We start from the raw sequence: 21,203 nt of genomic DNA on the forward strand, positions 1-21,203 counted from the left end.
CATCATCATCATCATCATCATCTAAGTCTTCATTAAAAGTGTCGGTAAAATGTTGTTGCATTGGCTCATGACCTAAAAGTGGATTATTTCCACCAACATCAATACCTAAATTAGGTGTTTCTTCTACAAATGTTTCCTCATTAAGCGCACCCCTAACAATACGACTACTACTACCGGCACCACGTCTTAATCTCTTTGACATTATTAAATATAATTAATTTAAATCACAATCAAATAAATCACAAGAAAATAAATTACAACAAATTAAATTGCTAGAATTAAATTGCGAAAAATAAATATAGAGTTGGAACGAAGGTACCAAATTGCCGGATTAATTTCCAACAAAGTGAAGGCGGCTAGAATTGCAAATCCACCAAAGCTACTTCGGATTGTTGCAAAATCACCAACTCCACCAACAATATTATAATTGCAAAATTAATAATTGAAAGTTGAAACTATAATAAGACTTTGTGGCTAATTATTGCAAAGTAACTATAATTGAGAGATTGAGATTTGAGAGAAAGATGAAGAAGAGCGAATTGGTGTGAATTAAAATGAAAATGAAGAAGGGTTTATATAGGGGTGGGGAATGGGTTAAAGTGTTAAAAAAAAAATTTGGGGGCCAAAAATTAATAAAATGACCGTTTGGCAATGGCCATTTTTGCAAATGGACCGTTACCAATGGTCCATTAACGCACAGGCGGCCCAACAGCTATTTTTTTTTTTTAATTTCACCGGTTAAATCGGTTTAACCGGTCCGGTTCCGATTTTACCGGTTTAACCGATTTCGGTTTCAAAAATATCGGAACCGGATCGATAATTTTTTAAATGGTTAAGCGGTTCTACCGGTTCCGGTTCCGATTCCGGTTTAACCGATCCGGTTACCGATTTTAACCGGTTAAACCCAACCGGTTAACAGGTTTACCTCAAAATAACTAAAATTACTAAGACATGCTAAAACCCTACCCAACCTTTTTCTTTCCATGCTCTCCAGCAGCCATTGATACTCATTATCCTTTCCTCCTCATCCTCATTTTCCTCCCCCTTCTTCTTCTTCCTCAAGAATCTAATCTCCCCAAAACATTTTTCAATAGGAGATCCGCAACTGTGTTTTTGTTGAGAATATTTGTAGAGAAAAAGCTTTGTGGAAAAAGAATTTCAAAATATTATTGGGTCTTTTTGGAGTGCATTTGCTTCGTTCTTGAGCTTGAGACTACTTCAAAGACCATTCACTAATTGTTAGTAAGTGAAATAAGATTAGTTTGTGTCCATTTTTTCAGCTGGGTTTAGCGAACCCAACCTGACTGTTTCAGCCAACAATTGTTTAAAGAAACAGTTAAACTCTGACAAATATAGAAATTGCCCCAACAACTGTGTGTAGTTGCTGGACAACTGAATAGTTGCTGGGACAACTAATGCAATTGTGGAACAACTTCTATAGTTGTGGAAGAAATAGTTGAACAGTAACAGAAGTTGTCCCAACAACTATCAAAATTGTCTGGTTGGACAAAAAAAAAAAAAAAAAAATTAGTTGTTAGGACAACTAGTGCAATTGTGGAACAACTGCTGTAATTGTTGGAAGAAAAAATTAGACAAGTGGGTCTCACCTTAGTTTTTTGCTTTTATTCACTTAAATATTAATAAAGTAAAATGGGGTCAAATTATAATATTTGAACGTTAAAGTTTGGAAACACACAAAAGAATTCTCTCTTTCAAACATGGGGTTGTGAATTAAAAGGGACAAACGAGTTTGGAAATTAAGTGGGGGTCCTTCAAGTTTTAAATAAGTATTTGGTAGAAGTGACAAGAAAGTAATTAGTGTTAATGAGGTCAAACTTCATTAAGAAACCTTTTTTCAGCAACCCTCAAATTTTATATTTTCACACATTTACCTCAACATTTATTACCTCAAAATAATTAAAATTTTCAAAACATGCAAAAACCCTATCCAACCTTCTTCTTCTCATGCTCTTTAGCTGCCATTGATGCTCATCATCTTCATCTTCCTCTTCCTCCTTTAGGAATCTAATCTCCCCAAAATATATTTCAACAGTAAATCCGCAATTGTATTTGTGTTTTTGTTGAGATTTGCAGAGAATTTTTTTTGTGGAAAAACAATTTCAAAATATTATTGAGTCTTCTTAGACTGCATTTGCTTCATTCTTGAGCTTGGATCATTCATTAATCGTTGGTAAGTGGAAGATGATTATTCTTCAGTTGGTTTAGCGAACCCAACCTGGTTGTTTCAGCCAACAACTTTCATAGTTGTCCGGACAACTACTAAAGTTGTTTTAAAAAATAATTGAACATTTGTCGTCGAACACCTACTATAGTTGTCCGACAACTGTGTGAAGTTGTTGGACAACCACATAATTGCTTGGACAACTAATAAAATTATGGAACAACTTATGTAGTTGTTGAAAGAAATAGTTGGACAATTACAAAAATAGTTCCAACAACTACTAAAGTTGTCCGACAACTATATTTAGTTGTTGGACAACAAATTACTTGTTAGGACAATTAGTACAATGGTGGAACAACTTCTATAAAAAAAAAAAAAAAAGTTAAGCAATCACAAAAATTATCCTCACAGCTACAAAAGTTGTAGGATAACTAAAGAAGTGTAGGGACAAGTAATCAAGTTCGTTAGAAAATTTGAACTTGTTTGATGAATCTCTATCTTGTAAGGACCACCAAAATATGTATCTTTGTGATATATTATGGTATTGTGACCATCAATGAAGTTCAAATAACAATAGGAGTTGATTTAAATAGTGAATGGGTGCAAAATCCTACTCATTACACTTGGCATTACAATGGTCGAGAAACAGTATTGATAAAGATAAGCGAAGATGTTACGTACGATAAATTGGTTGAGATCATCATTTCTAAGTTTGAGTTAAATTGTGATAAAGATGATCGTTCCATTAGTTACATACTCGACTTTGCTGAAGAGCAAAAGGGAGCTCCTTCTAGGAAAAGGGATGATTGTGATTTGCGGAATTTTTTTGGATGATCGAAGCATGCCATCTAAGAGTATATGTGGTTGAAAAGATGGAAGAAGGAACAAATTCAATCCAAGTGGAACAAAATATGACAAATGATGACGAACATCCTGTAACTATGGATATTAAGATAAATGAGGGAGCTATACAATATCCTATACCAATACAAGGCAGCCACTTAGATGATGATGACACAGATTTTTATAGGAATTTAACTTTCAAGGACAAACAATAATTAATTAAATTGTTGAATCTTGCTTCCGTGACGAAATATCAAATATTCAAACTAGTGAAGAGTGTTTAAGGTGTGTACTTTGTTAGATGTGTAGATCCGAATTATGAATGGTGATTGCGAGCTACGAAGATTAAAAATTGTAATGGGTTTGAAATTGTCAAGTACCGCAACATTCACTCATGCGGGACACTTCATCTTACAAGCTATCATCCATATGCTTCAACGGACGTCTTTGGAGAATACATGCAACATAATTTCTTGAATGAAAAAGATCCTTCCACAAAAAAAATAAAAAATACAATTCAAGCAAATTTAGGCTGTAAGATTCTTTATTGAAAGTGCTGGAAGGACAATGAGATAGAAAAGGCTATGATAACAAGGACATCAGTTCACGGATGTGCAGTTCTAGACATGTGCGGTTAGATGATTAGGACTGTAAATAAATGAAGCAAGACATTGTTCAAGCTTGATGACAATGGGAGGTTCAATTTTTATTTTTATTTTTGTATCTTATGGAGCTTGGATTAGGACATTTGTGCATATGAGAAAAGTCTTAGTCATTGACGGTTAAAGGGATCTTACGAGGGAGTTTTGTGGTCTGTTGTGGCACAAAATATGAGAAAAAAAATATTTTTCTGTTGTATTTTGTGTAGTAGATTCGGAGTGTGATGCCTCATATCAATAATTTTTTGAGTGATTGCTTGATATAGTCCTCAACACTATAGAGTTGAGCATCATTTTTGATAGGCATCCAAGCATAGCAAAAGCAATATTAATATTTTACTCTAAAGCAACCACGAATATTGCATGAGGCACTTTTCTGAAAACACCCGGTCGACGTTTTATTTTACTGATTTCTTTGGTTATATTTATCATACAACAAAAGCATAACAGAGAGATTTATTCAATAACCATCTTGAACAAATCAGAAATATCAATGCAGGAGTCGTTGGTTAAATGTTGGGTTTCATAAATGGAGTAGAGCATATTTCTCATAAAATAAGTAGACTTTCTTACCAGTTCAAATTCAATATTGGAGGTCCCCAACAACAATTGCAGTTGTTGGAACAACGGTTGAAGTTGTTCCAACAACTCCAATAGTTGTTTCAGCGACTACAGTAGTTATGTGACATTTAAAGATAGTTGTCCCAGCAATTGCAATAGTTGTTAGGGACTTGCAGTCGTGTTTGTATTCTAGATTCTTAATAATTATTGTTTTTTTTTATTTAAGATATAATGTATGACCTCCAACATTGTTGAATCTATTAACTCTATGTTTCAGGAAGGAACATAAGTCTCCATTACTACTCTATTTGATGCTATAAATAGAAGGTGGTCAGAAATTTTTTATGAGAGGCGGATGACATTCGTCAACTTAACAATTATTTGTCCCTTCAATTGAAAATAAAATAACAACTAACACGAATTTGGGCAAAAAGTTATTGGTCCATCGATAGATGAAGACACGTTCACCATTACTGAGCACATTGAGGTCTCAATGATTGATTGAAGGAGAAAAACATGTCCATATTGAGAGTTTGACCTGGACAAAATACCTTGTCCACATGCTATGAGAGCACTTAGGAATAAATTTGAAGATGATTTCTGAGTATTATTCTCCGTATTATAAGATAAAGTCATACTTGTTTGCATATGCAGACCCAATTTTTCTAATGCCAACTCAAGAATTTTGGGACCCTCCTCTAGAAATTTCAGAGAGACAAATAACTTCACCTCCAAAGAAATGCAAACAGGGAAGAAAGCGGACGAAGTAGATACCTTCAGTCGGGAAAGTAATTTCAAAAAAGAAATATAAATGCTTCTTTTGCAAAAATTTGGCCACCAAAAACTGACATGCCCTACAAGGCCAAATGGAGATGTAGGAACAAGCCATGATGTAGTTTTATGAATTTGTATTGTATTTATAATGTGTGGTTTACGTTGCTATTATTCGTGATCATGGTTTAACAAAAAATGTTAGGAGTATATTTTTGAACTTTTAAAAAATGTTAGAAGTATATTTTTGAACTTATGGTAATTTCACCATGATAAATTAAGTTGTGCTAACAGACTCATTTTATTACAGTAGTCACTACAGAAACTCAACAATTAACACGTGGTCACTACTGTAATAAAATGAGTTTGTTAGCACAACTTAATTTATCATGGTGAGATTACCATAAGCTCAAAAATATACTTTAACATTGTTTGTTAAACAAGATCACTAGTAAGAGCAACGACAAGTACACATTATAAATACAAACCAAACTCATGAAACTACATCATGGCTTGTTCCTACATCTTCACTCGACCTTGTAAGGCATGTACTTCTTTTGTGGTTAAGCCTTTTGCATAAGGATAATTTATTTTTCTTCTTTGAAAATACTTTCCTAATTGAAGGTCGCTTCCTGTTCCATTTGCATTCTTTTTGAGGTGGAGATCCATCGCTCTAAAAATCTCCGGAGGAGGGTTTCAAAATTCTTCATCTCAGCTGACACTGAAAAGATTGGGTTTGCATATGCAAACAAGTATGACTCTACCTTATAATATGAAGAAGAGTACTCGTAATTCATCTTTTGATATTCATCTTCGAATTTATTCTTAAGCGCTACCATATTTTGTCCAAGTCAAAATCTCGACGCTAATATGTTTTGATTCGTAAATCGATCATTGAGATCCTACTGTGCCCAATGATGATGAACGTGTCTTCATTTATTTGATGGACCAATAACTTATTGTCCAGATTCATGTCATTATTTTCTTTTCAACTGACGAGACAAAGATAGTTGTTAAGTTGATGAATATCATCTGCCTCGCATGAAATTTTGCTGACCACCTCCCATTTATAACATCGAATAGGACAGTAATGAAAAATTCTCTTTCTTCCTGAAATATTGAGTTAGCAGACTCAACAGAGTTTGAGGTCAATACATTACAACTATAATACAAAAGTAAAAAATATAAGAATCTAGAATACAAACGACTGGAGATTTCCAACAACTATTGCAGTTACTGGAACAACTATTTTTAACTGTCCCACAACTTATGCAGTTGATGGAACAACTATTGCAGTTTTTAGAACAACTTCAACAGTTTTTCTAACAACTCTAACAATTGTTTAGAACCTCCAATATTGAATTTGAACCAGTAAGAAAGTCTGCCTGTTTTCTGGGTAGTATGGTCTATTCCATTTATGAAACCCAACATTCTCAAGATAATCAGCGACTCCCGCATTGATATTTTCGATTTGTTCGAAATGGTCATTGAACGCGTCTCTCATGTATGCTTTTGTTGCATGATAAAAATGATCAAGGAAATCTACACAATGAAATTTCCAACGGGCGTTTTCAGCTACAATGCCTAGTTCAACATCCGTGCGCTTCAACGTAATACTTTAATATCACTTTTGCTATGTTGAGATGCCTATCAGAAAAGATGAACAACTCCGTAGTATTGGGGACTATGTCTAATAATTTCTCAAAAAAGTATTGATATGAGACATTACACTCCGAAAAATGCAACATAAAAAAGAAGATTCTGCGTATCTTGTGCACAACAGACAACAAAACTGTCTTAAGAATATCCCATCAACGACTAAGTCTTTTCTCATATGCACAAATCCCCTAATTCAAGCTCCATAAGATACAAAAAGTATTTGAATCTCCCGTAGTTTTCAAGTTTGAACAATGTGTTGCTTCATTCATTTACAGTCCTAAAAATATAGCAGTACGCATCTAGAACTGCATATCCGTGGACCGGTGTCCCTCTTATCATAGCCTTTGCTATCTCACTGCTCTTTCAGTACTTTTAGTAAGTAATCTTACAATCCAGATTTGCTAGAATTGTATTTCTTATTCTTTTGTGGATGGACCTTTTCCATTCAAGAATTATGTTTCATGTATTATACAATGACATTCGCTGGAGCATGTGGATGATAGCTTGTAAGATGTTGTGCCCCACATGAGTGAATGTTGCGTACTTAACAATTTCAAACCTATTACAACTTTAATCTTCATAGTTTGCAACCACCAATTACAATCTGAATCTACACATCTAACTCAGTATACATCTTGAGCACTCTTCACTGGTTTGAATCTTTGATCTTTCTTCAGGGAAGCATGCTTCAACAATTTAATCAATCCTTGTTTGTCCTTGAAAGTTAAATTCTTATAAAAATCTGTGTAGTCGTCATCTATGTGACTGCCTTGTGTTGGTATAAGATGTTGTGTAGCTCCCTCATTTATCAAAATATCCATAGTCACAGGATGTTCTTCATATTTTGTTCCACTTGGACTGAATTTGTTTCTTCTACCATCTTTTCAACTGTAGATACCCTTAGAACGGGCATGTTTCGAACATCTAAAAAAAAGCTGCAAATCACGATCATATCTTATCCTAGAAAGAGCTCCCTTTTGCTCTTCGGCAAAGCTGAGCATGTAACTAATGAAAAGATCATCTTTATTACAATTTTACCCAAACCTAGAAACGATATTCTCAACCAACTCACTGTACGTACATCCTTGCTTCTTTATCGATACTGTCTCTCGACCATTTAAACGCCAAGTATAACAAGTAGGATTTTGCACCCATTCACCATGTAAATCAACTCCCATTATTATTTACTCCCATTGATGATCACAATACCAGAAGATATCACAAAGATACGTATTTCAGTGGTCCTTACAAGAGAGAGATTCATTCAACAACTTTAATGTTTTTAAAGAACTTGATTATTTGTCCTTAGACATCTTTAGTTATCCCACAACTAGCAACAGTTGTCTTACAACTTTAGTGGGGACAACTTCTGTAACTGTTTAACTATTTATTCCAACGACTACAAAGTTGTTCCACAATTTCACTAGTTGTCCTAACCACTAAGGAATTGTCCGACAACTAAACACAGTTATCGAACAACTTTAGTAGTTGTTGGGACAACTTATGTAATCGTCAAACTATTTCTTCCAACAACTATAGAAGTTTTTCCACAATTGCATTAATTGTTGAAGCAACTATTCAGTTGTCCAACAACTACACACAATTGTCGGGCAACTGTAGTAGTTATTGGAACAACTTCTGTATTTGTCAGACAAATGTTCAATTGTTCTTTCAAACAACTTTAGTAGTTGTTCGGACAACTACTAGAGTTGTTGGTCGAAACAGCCAGGTTGGGTTTGCTAAACCCATCTGATGAATCGATACAATTTAATCCTTTTCTACTTACCAAAAAATTAATGAACCTTTGAAATAATTTCAAGCTCAAGAGTGAAGCAAATGCAGTCCAAAAAGACCAAATAATATTTTGAATTTTTTTCCCCACAAATCGTTTTCTCTACAAATCTTCTCAACAAAAACACAAATACAATCGCAGATCTACTATTTAAAAAAATTAAATTCCTAAAGAATAAGGAGGAAGATGATGAGCGGTAAAGGAGAATGATCACTAGTGGCAACGGGAGAGAATGGGAAAAAGGATAAATAGGGTTTTTGCATGTTTTGATAATTTTAGTTAGTTTAACGTAATAAATGTTGAGGTAAATGTGTAAAAATAAATGTTTGAAAGTTGCTCAAAAAAGGTTTCTTAATGAAATTTGTCCTCATTAATATTAATAATTACATGTTACTTCTACCCAATATTTATAACTTCACTCACTTAATTGCCAAACTCATTTGTCCCTTTTAGTTTTCAACCTTAAACGTTCAAATATTATAATTTAACCCCACTTTACTTAATTAATGTTTACGTAAGTGAATAAAAGAAAACCGAGGTGAGGCTCACTTGTCCCTTTGGTGTTCACCCTCTCATCCAAAACTTGCCCTTGTACCTTCGAAGCCTCTTCATTCAGTGGGAAAAAAAGGAGAGCAACATCTTTGTTTATCCAATATCAGTCCAAGGATACTAGGCTAAGAATGCAACATAGCCACGTCAATCACAAAAAAGAGACTTAGTTGAATAGTTACAAATTCAGATATATCAGTATCAAATACAAGCAGAACCAGTTAGCTTCAGTGCATAGTATCCAGATAAACAGAAGGGAGATTGCGCACACATGACAATGAACAATACTTCAACGACCAAGAATACGTCTACATGACGGAGAACACTGTACAAATATGATATCTCGAATATGATCTCAGAAATAGGACGACGATCTGTACAGTCACAGAGAGAATATAGAAACCTCCAAAAAAATAACCGAAGGACGACTGTACATGCTACATGAAGTTAGAAATCCTTTTTCATTTAAAAAGGACTTCAATAGCATCGCGAAACTTGACATTCTGAACCAAGACACAAGTGATCATGCAGGTAATGGTTCCTCTATAACTGTGCAAAATTGGACAGACAACAAAAATATCAGAAGACGTCATTTATGAAGAAAAGCATGCTTGTATTAGAAAGATATAAACAAGAGAAAGAGATAAACCTTTTTTCCGCTCAGTAATCCCAGCTGAAGTATCTTGAGCATCCTCATTAACAGCATCCGCAATGACTGGAGTTTTTGTAGGTACATCAGGAAGATCCAATTTCTCTTCCACATTTTCAGCAGATGGTGATGCAGAAGGAACTTCTGGCAAATCTTGCACAGATAACTGCAAAAAAGTTTAGCCATTAGGTAAATGTCAATTCAAGTAAAAGATGGAACGATGTCCCAGCCGGAAAATGGAAAGTGGATATAGAAAGTGATCAACTGAGAAGTATTGGACGAAAACTTGGGAACAAAAGGAAAAAGAAAATATTTCACAAACTTAATACCTTATTTCCTAGTAACTTCAGTCTAGAGAAGCCGTTTAACAATTCTACATAGTACAGACGTAGAATTTCTACTTGTATGTTCTTTTATTTTCTCACTTAGACCTTTCCTTTACTGGGCCTCTTTTCCTATAATGATTAACACCAAATGTGCAGAATAAAGGCTTTCCTAGCAGCTTCTGATGCTTGACTCTTGAAACAAGAAAAAGAAAACCTTAGTTCGTGTTATCATATGAAACTTGTTATGAAAAATTACTTCTTGTGATATCCCTTATGTGTTACGAGGGTATTTCAATACTACAAGGAATTTCCATAGGAAAGGATGAGATGGACAGTAACTAGGGCAATAGAGGATTTCTCAGAGTTCAAGCATATTTATCTTCTTGCTGATCCTTCCATTAACAGGGAAAAGATTCAAACGGATCAAGGCTGAAGACCCAGCATCAAGATCAAGACTTGACAGATTCTTCGAGTCCCATGATCATCCTAAATGTGCTACAAATTCTATTGACTAGGTGACCTCAAATCACTTACTATCATTCTAGATGGAAGCAGAGATACAAGCATGAGAGTCCCTTTCACTTTCGAAAGAATATGGTTAAAGGCGGCAAATATCAAAAACAGAATAGCAGGATGGTGAAATAGCTATGAGGTAATAGATAAACTTCCATTTTGACTCGCTAAGAAGATAAAGATGCTAAAAGGGGGATACAAGGGCGTGGAGTATGGATATTTTTGGGAGAGTAGAGGTGTAGATGAAGATTATGAATAATTTGGGGGAGATGCAGAGAATGGAAGAGGATAGGGAGCTGGAGAAGGATGAAAGAGAGAGGAAGGAGGAGCTCAAGAGCTTGAGAGCCAGTTATACTGACAGTAGCTCAAGAAACCAGTTGGAGTCAAATTTTGAGGGTGATGTGGGAGGTAATTCTGGCCCTTGAGAGACAGGAGGGGCTCAGGGTGAGAATCCTGTGTTTATAACATGGCCTTGTTAGGAAGTGGTGGGCTTGGAATCAGAAACCTGAGGAAACAAAACAAAAGTCTCCTGATGAAGTGGCTTCTGAAGATTACCAAAGGAGGAGCAAACTTTATGGGCTACTGTGCAGATGGCAAACTATGAGGGGGGATTTTGGAAGACCAAAGGGTTAACTAGTCCCCTAATGGAACTAGTTTGTGGAGATCAATGAGGAATCTGTGGCCTAGTTTTGCACAAAAGCTCAGGTTTAATGTGAAGGATGGTAAGAGGATAATGTTTTGGGAAGACAACTGGTTGGGAAATGGCAGCCTGGAACAGTTATATCCTGATATTTTTAACTTGAACCAAACAGTAGGGTGCCACCTTGAACGAAGTTTGTTCCACGTAGGGATGGAACCTGACTTTTCAGAAGACTGATACAAGACAGGGAAATTGACACTTTGGCAGATTTCTATGGCACATTAGATCAATATAAGGGAGCACAGGAAGGGGATGATACTCAAGTGGAAGGCCTTTATAGGTAAGTTCTGCTTACAAGGATCTGAGTCAGGTGGGGTCACAACTGAATCTACTGCCATGGAAATTAATATGGAGAGTAAAAATTCCATATAAAGTGGCTATTTTTACTTGGTTGGTGGTGAAAGATTCAGTGTTAACTCAGGAGAAGTTAAGGAGAAAGGGAATTCATTTGTGCTCAAGATGTTATTTATGTGGGCAAAACTCAGAGACAGTTAACCATCTGGTTTTACATTGCAAGATGGCCAGTCAGTTATGGGATTTGTTCACAAGCTTTAGAGGCATAAGGTGGACAATGCCAGGTAGAACCTCTGATGCACTGATAAGCTGGAATTCAGAGGGGAATAGCAGCACAAACAAAGATAGATGGAGAATTGTCCCTGCAACAATTTGGTGGACAATGTAAGGAAAGGAACTCTTGGGTGTTTTGAAGATACTAGTCGTTCCTTACAAAGGATTAAGATGAATTGTATTCTTTTGTTTTGTTATTGGTGTAAATAAGAGTATATAGATGACCCAGTTCCTGTTATAGACATTCTAGGGTCCTTATGAGATGATATAGGGCTTAGTTGGTTTGTCTCTAGTTTATTCTTTTAGTTTGGATCCCCCGATTTAAACACTTCATTTTGGTTTCTGAAACTTTGTTTTGATGATTTATATACAGTTTGTTACCTTGTCCAAAAAAAGATTACGGGCAGAGAAGCACGCAAAAGGAAGGGAAGGCATCTGTTAGACAGAAAAAGGTGAAACTCAAGCTATGGGAACAAGGAGGTAAGGTGTAGTAAGTTACTTCTTTGTCTATGGAATGAGGTGACCACGGAGAAACATGGAATCATGGAAGCGGGTTAGAGGATCAAAAACATTCGCTGTCCTTTTTGGATGAGGCCTTTGAAGGAGCATCATGAAGGGATAGAAAGAGTTCACTGCCAACATCGCGTTTAGGGTAGGGGACGGGAGCAACATCAACTTTTAGAAGCACAGATAGTGTGGAGATAACACTTTCAGGCTCACATTCCTAAAAAGGTGGCATTCCGGTAGGTACAGAGGCTATAGGAGGGAAGTTCTCTTTAAGATCTAGAATTTCATACAAACCTTCAAGAATAGGATGTCGCAGGATTCTAAAGTCTGATTGAAATGCTTTATAAACATTATACGTCGCTTCAGAACTGAGACTCACGGAGGCTGGGGTTGGGGAATATTGGATTGTTCTCGGTAAAAGTCCTACTACGATAAGCTTTAATTAGGGAGGATCCTGCTTCCACGCACCTATTGGTAATGAATATCCAGGATGCCAAGAAAGGTGTGCCTGATAGTGGAAAACTTGAGGAAGAGAAGGATTACCTATGTCAGTTTGTGCTTTATGTGCAAGAACACGAGCAAGGATGTGGATTACCTCCTTTTTGCATTACCAGCTAGCCAGTAGCAGAGCAATGAATTCATATAAGGGGATTCCAAAAAATACTAGAATGACATACCTAGGATTAAAACCTATGCCATAAAGAAATTTTCGAACCCCCTTGGACACCATACTAGAATCTTCCCTTATGTCAAAGGGAATCACAGTTTATATACCACACAAAAATTGTTTTTGCCCTATTTATGTAGTATAACTTTTCGGCGATGGGGATTCAATTGAACCCCCTTGCCTGAGCCTAACTTCGTCCCTGCAGCTAGCCACACACTTGTGGTGAGAGGTTTTGAGATGGTTTGGGACACAAAGGACAATGTCAAACACTATGATGCAAGCACTATTCATTCTTCTTTTAGAAGACGCCCATTAGCGCTCACGTTGGCTATATGAAAAGAAAGAGATGTATTTGGATAGAGAATGACTTTGCACGTTTGAAGATTTGAGGAATAACCTCTAATTTTTAATGTCCTTTTAGTGCAATAATGAGGTTCCGATTGGTATTGAAGATTTTAGTTTAGTAGAGTCATATCTTTTTGTAGGTTCTCTACTTTGTGGTATACAACTAGTACACAGGAGTTGGGAGTTAAAAATTGTGTATTTTTAATTTTATTAAACAAATGGTTGGGAAAGAAAATAAACAAGAACTTTTTAACACAAATTGCTTGCGCTAACAGACCTGGGATTCCAGATTCTCAAATTCTGTTAAAACTTCCTCTTCATCTTCTGCAGATAGCTTCTCTCCAAGAACTGCATTAATTTCCTGCAAGAAGGGAATAGGAGTAAATCAGCCAAGAAGGTAAGTTAGGAAAAGGAGTTCTTTACAATAAGCTGACATGGATACAGCACTTTTTATTAAGGAAAAAGCAAGCACGAGGAACATATGGAATATATTTTTTCTGTCTCTCGAACTGAGTAATGTAAATTCAGAAAAGAGAGTAGAAAAACACATAATTTAGAGGTGGAGAAATCAAATGTAAACTTAAGTGTAGGGGTGAATTCACCTTTCAAATAATCAACCCCTTAACAAGAAAAGTGTCACAGGAATTATCGTTTTTTATCAGTACAAAGCGTCAGGAAATTATGAACTTCATTCGTTGCAGGAAATGAAATTACAAGCGAAAAGACCAAGGTGCATGAATCATGAGCCTTCACCTATCAAAATTATCAATTGAGCACAGATACAGATCCAAACTAGTTTAAGCAAAGGGGGAAAAGGAGAAAAAAAGGAAAAGGTTATCACATGGTCAGGTAGTAAGTGCGAATGAATCTGATTGAGAACAGCTACTTGGGACCTTAAAGGAAACAATGAGAACATGCAAAGGTTATGTAATAAGTGTAAATGACTCTGATTGACAACAACTCCTTGGGACGACCTTACCAGAATTATGAGAACATGCAATAAAAGAAACGAGTTCTCGGTTTCAGACTATAGAAATCCGTAATTAAAAAGGTCTGCTCCTTAATCAAGTTCCCATTGAAGCCAACAAGGATATAAGTGCATTGTAGATTCTTCATGATGCCATGTGAATCGTTAGATACATGTGAAGTATATGGCTAACCCGTATCGTAATGGAACTGGAGCATGCTAGCATGAGAGAAAAGATCTTCTTTCAAAAGAGATCCGATTCTGACAATCTTATATGTCCAAGGTTCAAGAATGAAATAATTTCAAAGGTTTCCCGAGAGATGCCCATGTCAGCAAACTATTTGAAGTACCTCAACCTTCTAAGAACAGGTCCATAGGTATGAGACTAACGATGACAATAATACTGTTTGGAAAAGCAAATTTGGGAAATAGGTAAGATAAGAGAGAGGTGGTGGGATTTATTTACATACATAAATGCAAGTTTGCTTCATATATATTGCATCGAAAATGCAAATTATCTAATTTACCTTCCCAAAGTCCCACCCCTTATTTAACATTGACAGAATATAATTCTGTTATGACCATAAAAACATACCACAGAGCAATAGTTGCTTGGCTATTATATACAGCAAGTAGCCTTTTTAAAAGGTTATATGGCAAATAAGCTCATTTTCTCATACTACCACTATATCATTTCAATCAAAATAGACATTTCTGAAGTTTGAAAAGAAAAAGGATGTCATGAAATGTATATGATATCAGATGGACAATTTCTTTGACATTTCAACTTTCAGGATTAAGTTTCCTGCACTTTGCGGCAGTGTGTAACATTTTCCAAAAGTAGACCATGAATATATCAAGCGGAAGTTTCTTATTTCTCGTTTTATCTTTTACCACTAGCATGACAAACATTATAACTTACAGGTATAAGTGAATTTCCCAAATCCCGCAAGACTAAAAAGAAGCATATTGTGAAAGAGCTTACATCTTGATAAGCTTTTGCCTCTGCTGTATCATCCATTAACTTTTGAACATCCTCTAGGTTGATCTCACTTTGTATTGCTTTAATTGCATTATTTCCCGTTTTCAAACTCTCGAACACAGCCTTTTGCTTGCTTGTCAGTTCTATATCTGCCAACTAAACAAATTTATAAGCAGAATCAGAGAGCAAATGAAATACTTAAAAGAAAGAAACCAAGTGCATTTAATAGGAATTGCTTACTTGCTGCTCAACATTTATGAGCCAAACATCAACTTGCTTTAATAATTCTTCTTGCACTTTTTTCTTTTTTAATGCTAAAAGGGCTCTATCTTTCTTCTTTTCAAGCAGCAAGTACTTTGCAGCTTGTTTTTCAGCTTCAATAACAGCCTCCAACTGAAAGCAATAACAGAAAGTTGTAGATGGTCAGAAACCAACAAGCAATTTTCACTAAATATTCTTTTATCTAAGCTTAAGATTTTAGAAATATGCACTTACTAAAAAAAGATTCTAGAAAAAGATGGAGATCATTTAAGCTCTAGTGAATAACCAACTAATCTCCATTTTATGGAACTTCAAAATGTTCTCCTACTTCAAATAAATTAACGTTTCTGTACATCCTGACCCACTGCATTACAGCAAAGATTATGGAGAGATAACAAAGTACTGTTACAACATCTAATATGGTTGATAATAAAGGGAGTGTTCTCATCCTCCTTGTGGGTAGCAACACTGTTGTAAGGAAAGTTAAGGCCCGTTCCGAAGTAAAAGCTTTTAACATGACCCCTGATTGTGGAAATAAATACACTACTGAGCCGTTGCAGTTGTCGAGGCCCAAAATGATGATTAATCTGTTACAGGTGCAACAAAAACAGTAAACCTTCTTCAGTTTATTATATCAAATATGCCTATTCAGGGATCTATTGTGGAGGTTATCTTGTACCATGGATAAACCAGGATCCAAGATAGAAGGTTGAGCAACTCTCTTGTTAATCACCGGACATAAAATCTTGGATTTGAATAGAAAGAGTAACAAACTCCTGCTTCTTAATAAAAGAGACCAACTTCGAGGAACCTCCCTATTCAGTGAAACTTGAAAAGAAAAAAGGTGAAGTGATCAAGGTGAGAGAAACATGCTTAGCAATGCAAGCAGTAATATTGATAAGATATAGCTCAGCATGTACACCCAAACTCTATATGTGTGTGTGTGTGTGTGAAATATGCATACATACACACGCATATACATACATATACATATATGTTTGAATATCTGTGTGTGCGCGCGCGCGTGTGAAGAAAACTGAGAACTAAACCCTTCATATCGCGAAAGGGGCCAGGAAAAAAAAAGATGTGTTGAATTACTTGAAGACAGATTACCAAATTCAGAAAGAACATTGAGCTATACAACTTACGCTGAAGATCATATACCTAGTGTCAATAGCATCCCAGAGTTTTAATTATCAAGAACTTCATAATTCCAACCTCCTGAATTTTCCCAACCATCAAGAACTACTCATGCTTTGTATTATCTTTTGTCTTTTTTACTAGCAAATGAGTTGATAAAACTAGGCAGTCCCAAAAAATAGCACAACAAAGCGGGTGAATCGATTAAATGACAGATGGCTTCTGTGTTATTTCAGAATCGCACATGTATACAGAGGGTCACATACCTCTATTCATGTTGCAAAGACCCCTTTTAACTAATTTCCTCCAATGAAGCTGTGCATTTAAACACAAAAATAGCACAACAACAAAAAAGAAAAACAAGAAAGACAGAACCTTTGTCAATGTTATATACAAGATACAAGAATAAAAGGGTATACCTGTTGCTGATACTGAGCAAGTTTACGCCTTTGGGTCTTCAAAGACAGAATTGCTTTATCTACTTCAGTGATCTTTGGTTTCTTCACAAATAAATTTCCCATCTTCCAAATTTAACAAACAGAATTTCAAAGGCTAGTAAAAAGAATGAATTTTTTGTTTTGAAACTGAAGAGTCTGCTAAAATTGGGAGGTTTTGCATGTCTAGAGCAAAACCCTTTGCTCCAAAATGTAATGTAATGCCCCCCGCCTTTGAAAATCGTAATTGATCTCCTGGAGATTGGGAGAGGCCTTGTTTAGATAAAAGTAAAGTTGGGGGCCGTTTTTGACAAATCTGAGAAATTCATAGTGGGGGCAAAACTGCCTATTTCGAATAGTTCAAGGGTTAATTTGGCTTATTTTCTCTTGTTTTGGAACAAATGTGAGTAGGAATAGTATTTCGAGATATTTGGCTAGTTGCATTTTGAGCGAAAAAAACATAACGGCCAGCTATTTTTTGGCCAAAAACACAACAAAAGATAAAGTTGACCTATTTCAAATTGTTTCGGGGTATTTTTGGTCTTTTTCCGTATTCCTAACTATACGACAAAAAAGAATTACTCATAGAGGAAGTAAAATATTGAAGAAATGGAATATTTTTCTTTTTATAATCATAGTGTTAGATGCATGATTTGAGACTTCATATAGGTTCATATGATATTTCTGGTCTATGGCATGTTCGGGTTTGAACCTGAGGAGCTCCAGGATATTTCGGCACCATTTAAGGATAGTAGAAGTTTCAATTTTTTTTAAGTGTCGGTGCCTTCTTCACAATTGTGCAGCACTAGTTGCGATCACAGAACATAGAGAAAAGGTCCACCGATCTCGGGACAAGAGGACGCCAACCCTGAAGAGTAAGTTCAAGTCACCGGTCAAGTAATGCATTGCGAACGCAAGACCCAAGGTCAAGATCGCAAAAGAAGGACTATAGCAGTATAAAAATTGTTATGAATTTCAGCATTATTTTTAAAAAGAAATTGGGATATTTTGGAGCGAGAGGCTCTCGGTCCGTCATAAAGAAGTGGAGTTTCAATCACATATTTGAGATATTGATTCCTTGCATTGGACTTATGATTATATATAATTTTTATGGAATTTGAACCATAAAAACATGAGATTTAAGAGATTGAATTCTTAATTTTAGACTAACTTTGAATTAGACAATCAATAATTTGACTTTACAAATGTTATCAAAATAAGAAAAAGGGATTCTAGAACTTAAATAAACAAATGAATCGTTACATTTACCATGAGTGTCCAGCGCCAAAATGGCACTTTTTTGTGTCAAAAATACCAAAAGGGGTTGTGGGATCTGTGATAGACCAAAATGGGTTAATCGTAGACTGCTACACGATTTACCCCACTTCATTAACGGTTCCTTGTTTTCGTCTGTGAACTTAAAAAAAAAAGTTAAGGGAAAATCGTGTACCGGTCCAAGATTTGCCAAAATTCTTTTTGCAAATCGTGTAAAGGCACATGATTTGCAAAATCAATTTTGGCAAATCGTGGACATGTACACGATTTACCCTTTAATTGTTTTTTTTCCTGATGTTATTAAGACTTATTTTTGGTTTTTCATTTGTTGTCAAATTTGATTCAAGAATATTTTAACCCAAACAAAGTCATACAATAATTAAAAATTTGTGAAATAATATGTGAACATACAAAAAACACAAAAAATAAGTTTAATAAATGTCACACATTATTTGAATAAAACGTCACACAATAAAGATAACAACATATTCGTAGAAGATTACATAAGGAAATAACGACTTACAACTTGAGAAAAAACATAATAACGAAAAAACAACAACTACTGATCCCCCAAGGGGCAACGATTCTTGTTATGATCTGTTTCCTTGCACCTACTACACTTCCTAACCATGCGAGCAGGTGCTATATCCATTTCATTCCTCCTTCTACTTGTACTCCGCGCTTCTGAAGTTCGCTCGTATTCAGTGTTTGCAATAAAATTGAATGGAGAAGGTGGCCAATCCTCATCACCCAAAGGTGAAATTTTTTTCATTGTACGTTTGTTTGTAAAACCTGCAATTGTAGTACTTGCAAACATAGGCCTTTGGTTGAATGACACGGATATCACAAATTTTAATGGCATGTGAACATGACATATGGTGGTTTCTCCACTTTCCACACGAACACTTTTTCCCTTCAGCAGAGACTTTATGAATATTTTCGCCCCTACCTTCGTGTGCAAATGGCTGAATCTCAAAGACTCCAGTTGTTGAATTGTATTGCTGCATGTCAGTGTGCTTTCGGGTCCTCTCCCAGTATTATCCGCAATCAAGGGAGCTTTTTTCAACAAACCGATCATCAAGATTTTTAAACGTCATACTGACCATGGAAGTAACGGGCAATCCACGAGCTTTCTTCAATAAACCGTTGTAAGACTCGGAGACATTCGTTGTCATAGCCCCCCACCTATGACCTTCATCCTTAAGAAGCTCTCGCGTGCAACAACAGAAAATTAAGAAGGGATATATCTATACCTTTGCCCTTTTTTAAAGTAATCGGCTGAATACTAACATCTTTAAAAATAAAAGAAAATTACTACTCCCTCCCTGTTATATCTCGTGTTTTCACACGTTTGGAAAAACTTGGAAATATTGGATTTTTGGAGATATAATGTCAAATTTGATATTTTGTTGAACATAGGAGTTATGCATGAAAGAATAGAATCATGAAAGCGTGGGACAAGGCTAAGGGTAATTTTGGAATTTTGGAAATTAGTTTCGGGAATTACAAAATACGATCCACACCTTATTGGGCTTGCAAAATGTGAAACAAATTGAAGCCCAAAGAGACAAGGGTGGCCGGCCATAGTAGGCCTTGGCCCAAGCCCAAATTAATTATGTCATGTGCATGGCATGTGACAACTTTATATAAGAAGACAAAGTCTTCATGTGTATCCATTAGAAGCAAGCAAGAGCAAAAAAATAGAAGAGGAGAGAAAGTGAGGTTCTCGGGTTTGAGGGGCAAAAATAGCCCTCAAAAATCTTGTCCCAAAAATTCAAATCTTGTTGATTTCCTACTAATTCAAGGTTTCCTTGCATCTTGGTATAGTTGGTTTGGAGTGGGGAGCTCTAGAATCTCCAAGTTGAACACAAGTCCAAGTGAAGAAAACTTGAAGAAAAGGTAAGAATTTCTACCTTTTATTGGTGTTATGAAGTTTTGATTGTGTTGTAGTTTATGGAAATGTGTTGATTGTATGAAGAAATAGAAGTTTGCAAAGTGGGTGTGTGTGTGAGTGTGTGGCCGTGGGTATATACTACATATATAGCCTCTATGTGTTGAATTTATGTTATAATCTAGTCATGATTGTAATGAAATGCATATGGGAATTGAAAGTTGGATGAATTTAGTTGATGTTGCAAAATGAGCATATGGCCGTGTGGTGTAATGGTCTTGGAATAAATATGAATCAAGTTGTGTAATGTGTTGGAGTGTTGGTATTGTGATGTTTGTAAGGTGAATTAAGCTAGAATGATATAAGTTTGTGTTGAATTGGAATGTGAACACTTATGTCGTTTTAGTATGATTTTCCGACATTAAGGAAATGAAGTGTTTGGTTGTGAATTATGATGTTCATTGATGAATTTGGAAGTTGGAAACTTGTTATGAAATTATATGCCAAAGATTTGATGTTTTGCATAAGTTATGCTTTTGGCGGAAAAGTGTATATCATGTATATCAAGTGTATATCCTAAGGGAAATGGTATGAGATGTCTTTAGATTTATATGGTGATGATCATGATGGTTGTTGAATACGAAATTATTGATCTTAGTTGAAAGTTGGGTTGAATTGAAGATTATGTCAACTTGTGAGAAAAATGACTAGTTGAAGGATATTTGTGTTTTTAATGTTCATTGTTGATATTGTTGTTGTCGTTTGGGTTGTTGTTGATGATTTATAGCCGAGTTGAATTCTCGGGGTGTCATATGTATAGGGGAAGTGCTGCCGAAATTTCGGTAGCCAAATATGCTTTAAGTTGAAATAATGGCATTAATAATTCACAATTGGTAAACTTGACCAATTGCAGTTTTTCGACGAAACGGGAAGTGAGATTGGAAAGGCTTAAGGAGCGTGAAA

General features: G+C 35.7%; 1 protein-coding gene across 1 annotated transcript; it reads right to left on the reverse strand.

Annotated features, from left to right (window-relative positions):
• Positions 1 to 9,168: 9,168 nt before the first annotated feature.
• LOC132609277 (vacuolar protein sorting-associated protein 20 homolog 2-like) lies at positions 9,169 to 17,352 on the reverse strand. Its single transcript, XM_060323173.1, has 6 exons — positions 17,060 to 17,352; positions 15,480 to 15,632; positions 15,243 to 15,395; positions 13,568 to 13,651; positions 9,666 to 9,831; positions 9,169 to 9,565 (listed from the first exon to the last, which is right to left on the reverse strand). The coding sequence occupies exons 1-6, from the start codon at positions 17,159 to 17,161 to the stop codon at positions 9,540 to 9,542; spliced, it is 684 nt and encodes a 227-aa protein (XP_060179156.1). The 5' UTR covers positions 17,162 to 17,352; the 3' UTR covers positions 9,169 to 9,539.
• Between the last annotated feature and the right edge of the window lie 3,851 nt (positions 17,353 to 21,203).

Source organism: Lycium barbarum, chromosome 9 (genome assembly GCF_019175385.1).
Source record: "Lycium barbarum isolate Lr01 chromosome 9, ASM1917538v2, whole genome shotgun sequence".
Taxonomy (NCBI): Eukaryota; Viridiplantae; Streptophyta; class Magnoliopsida; order Solanales; family Solanaceae; genus Lycium; species Lycium barbarum.

What these genes read in the sequence shown, in the direction of transcription:
- LOC132609277 (XM_060323173.1), bottom strand. Translation starts at nt 17,161, where the DNA reads ATGGGAAATTTATTTGTGAAGAAACCAAAGATCACTGAAGTAGATAAA. An exon ending in TTGCTCAGTATCAGCAACAG is followed by an intron (nt 15,633 to 17,059) that starts GTATACCCTTTT and finishes TATTGCTTTCAG; the next exon opens with TTGGAGGCTGTTATTGAAGC. An exon ending in GATTACTGAGCGGAAAAAAG is followed by an intron (nt 9,566 to 9,665) that starts GTTTATCTCTTT and finishes AATTTTGCACAG; the next exon opens with TTATAGAGGAACCATTACCT.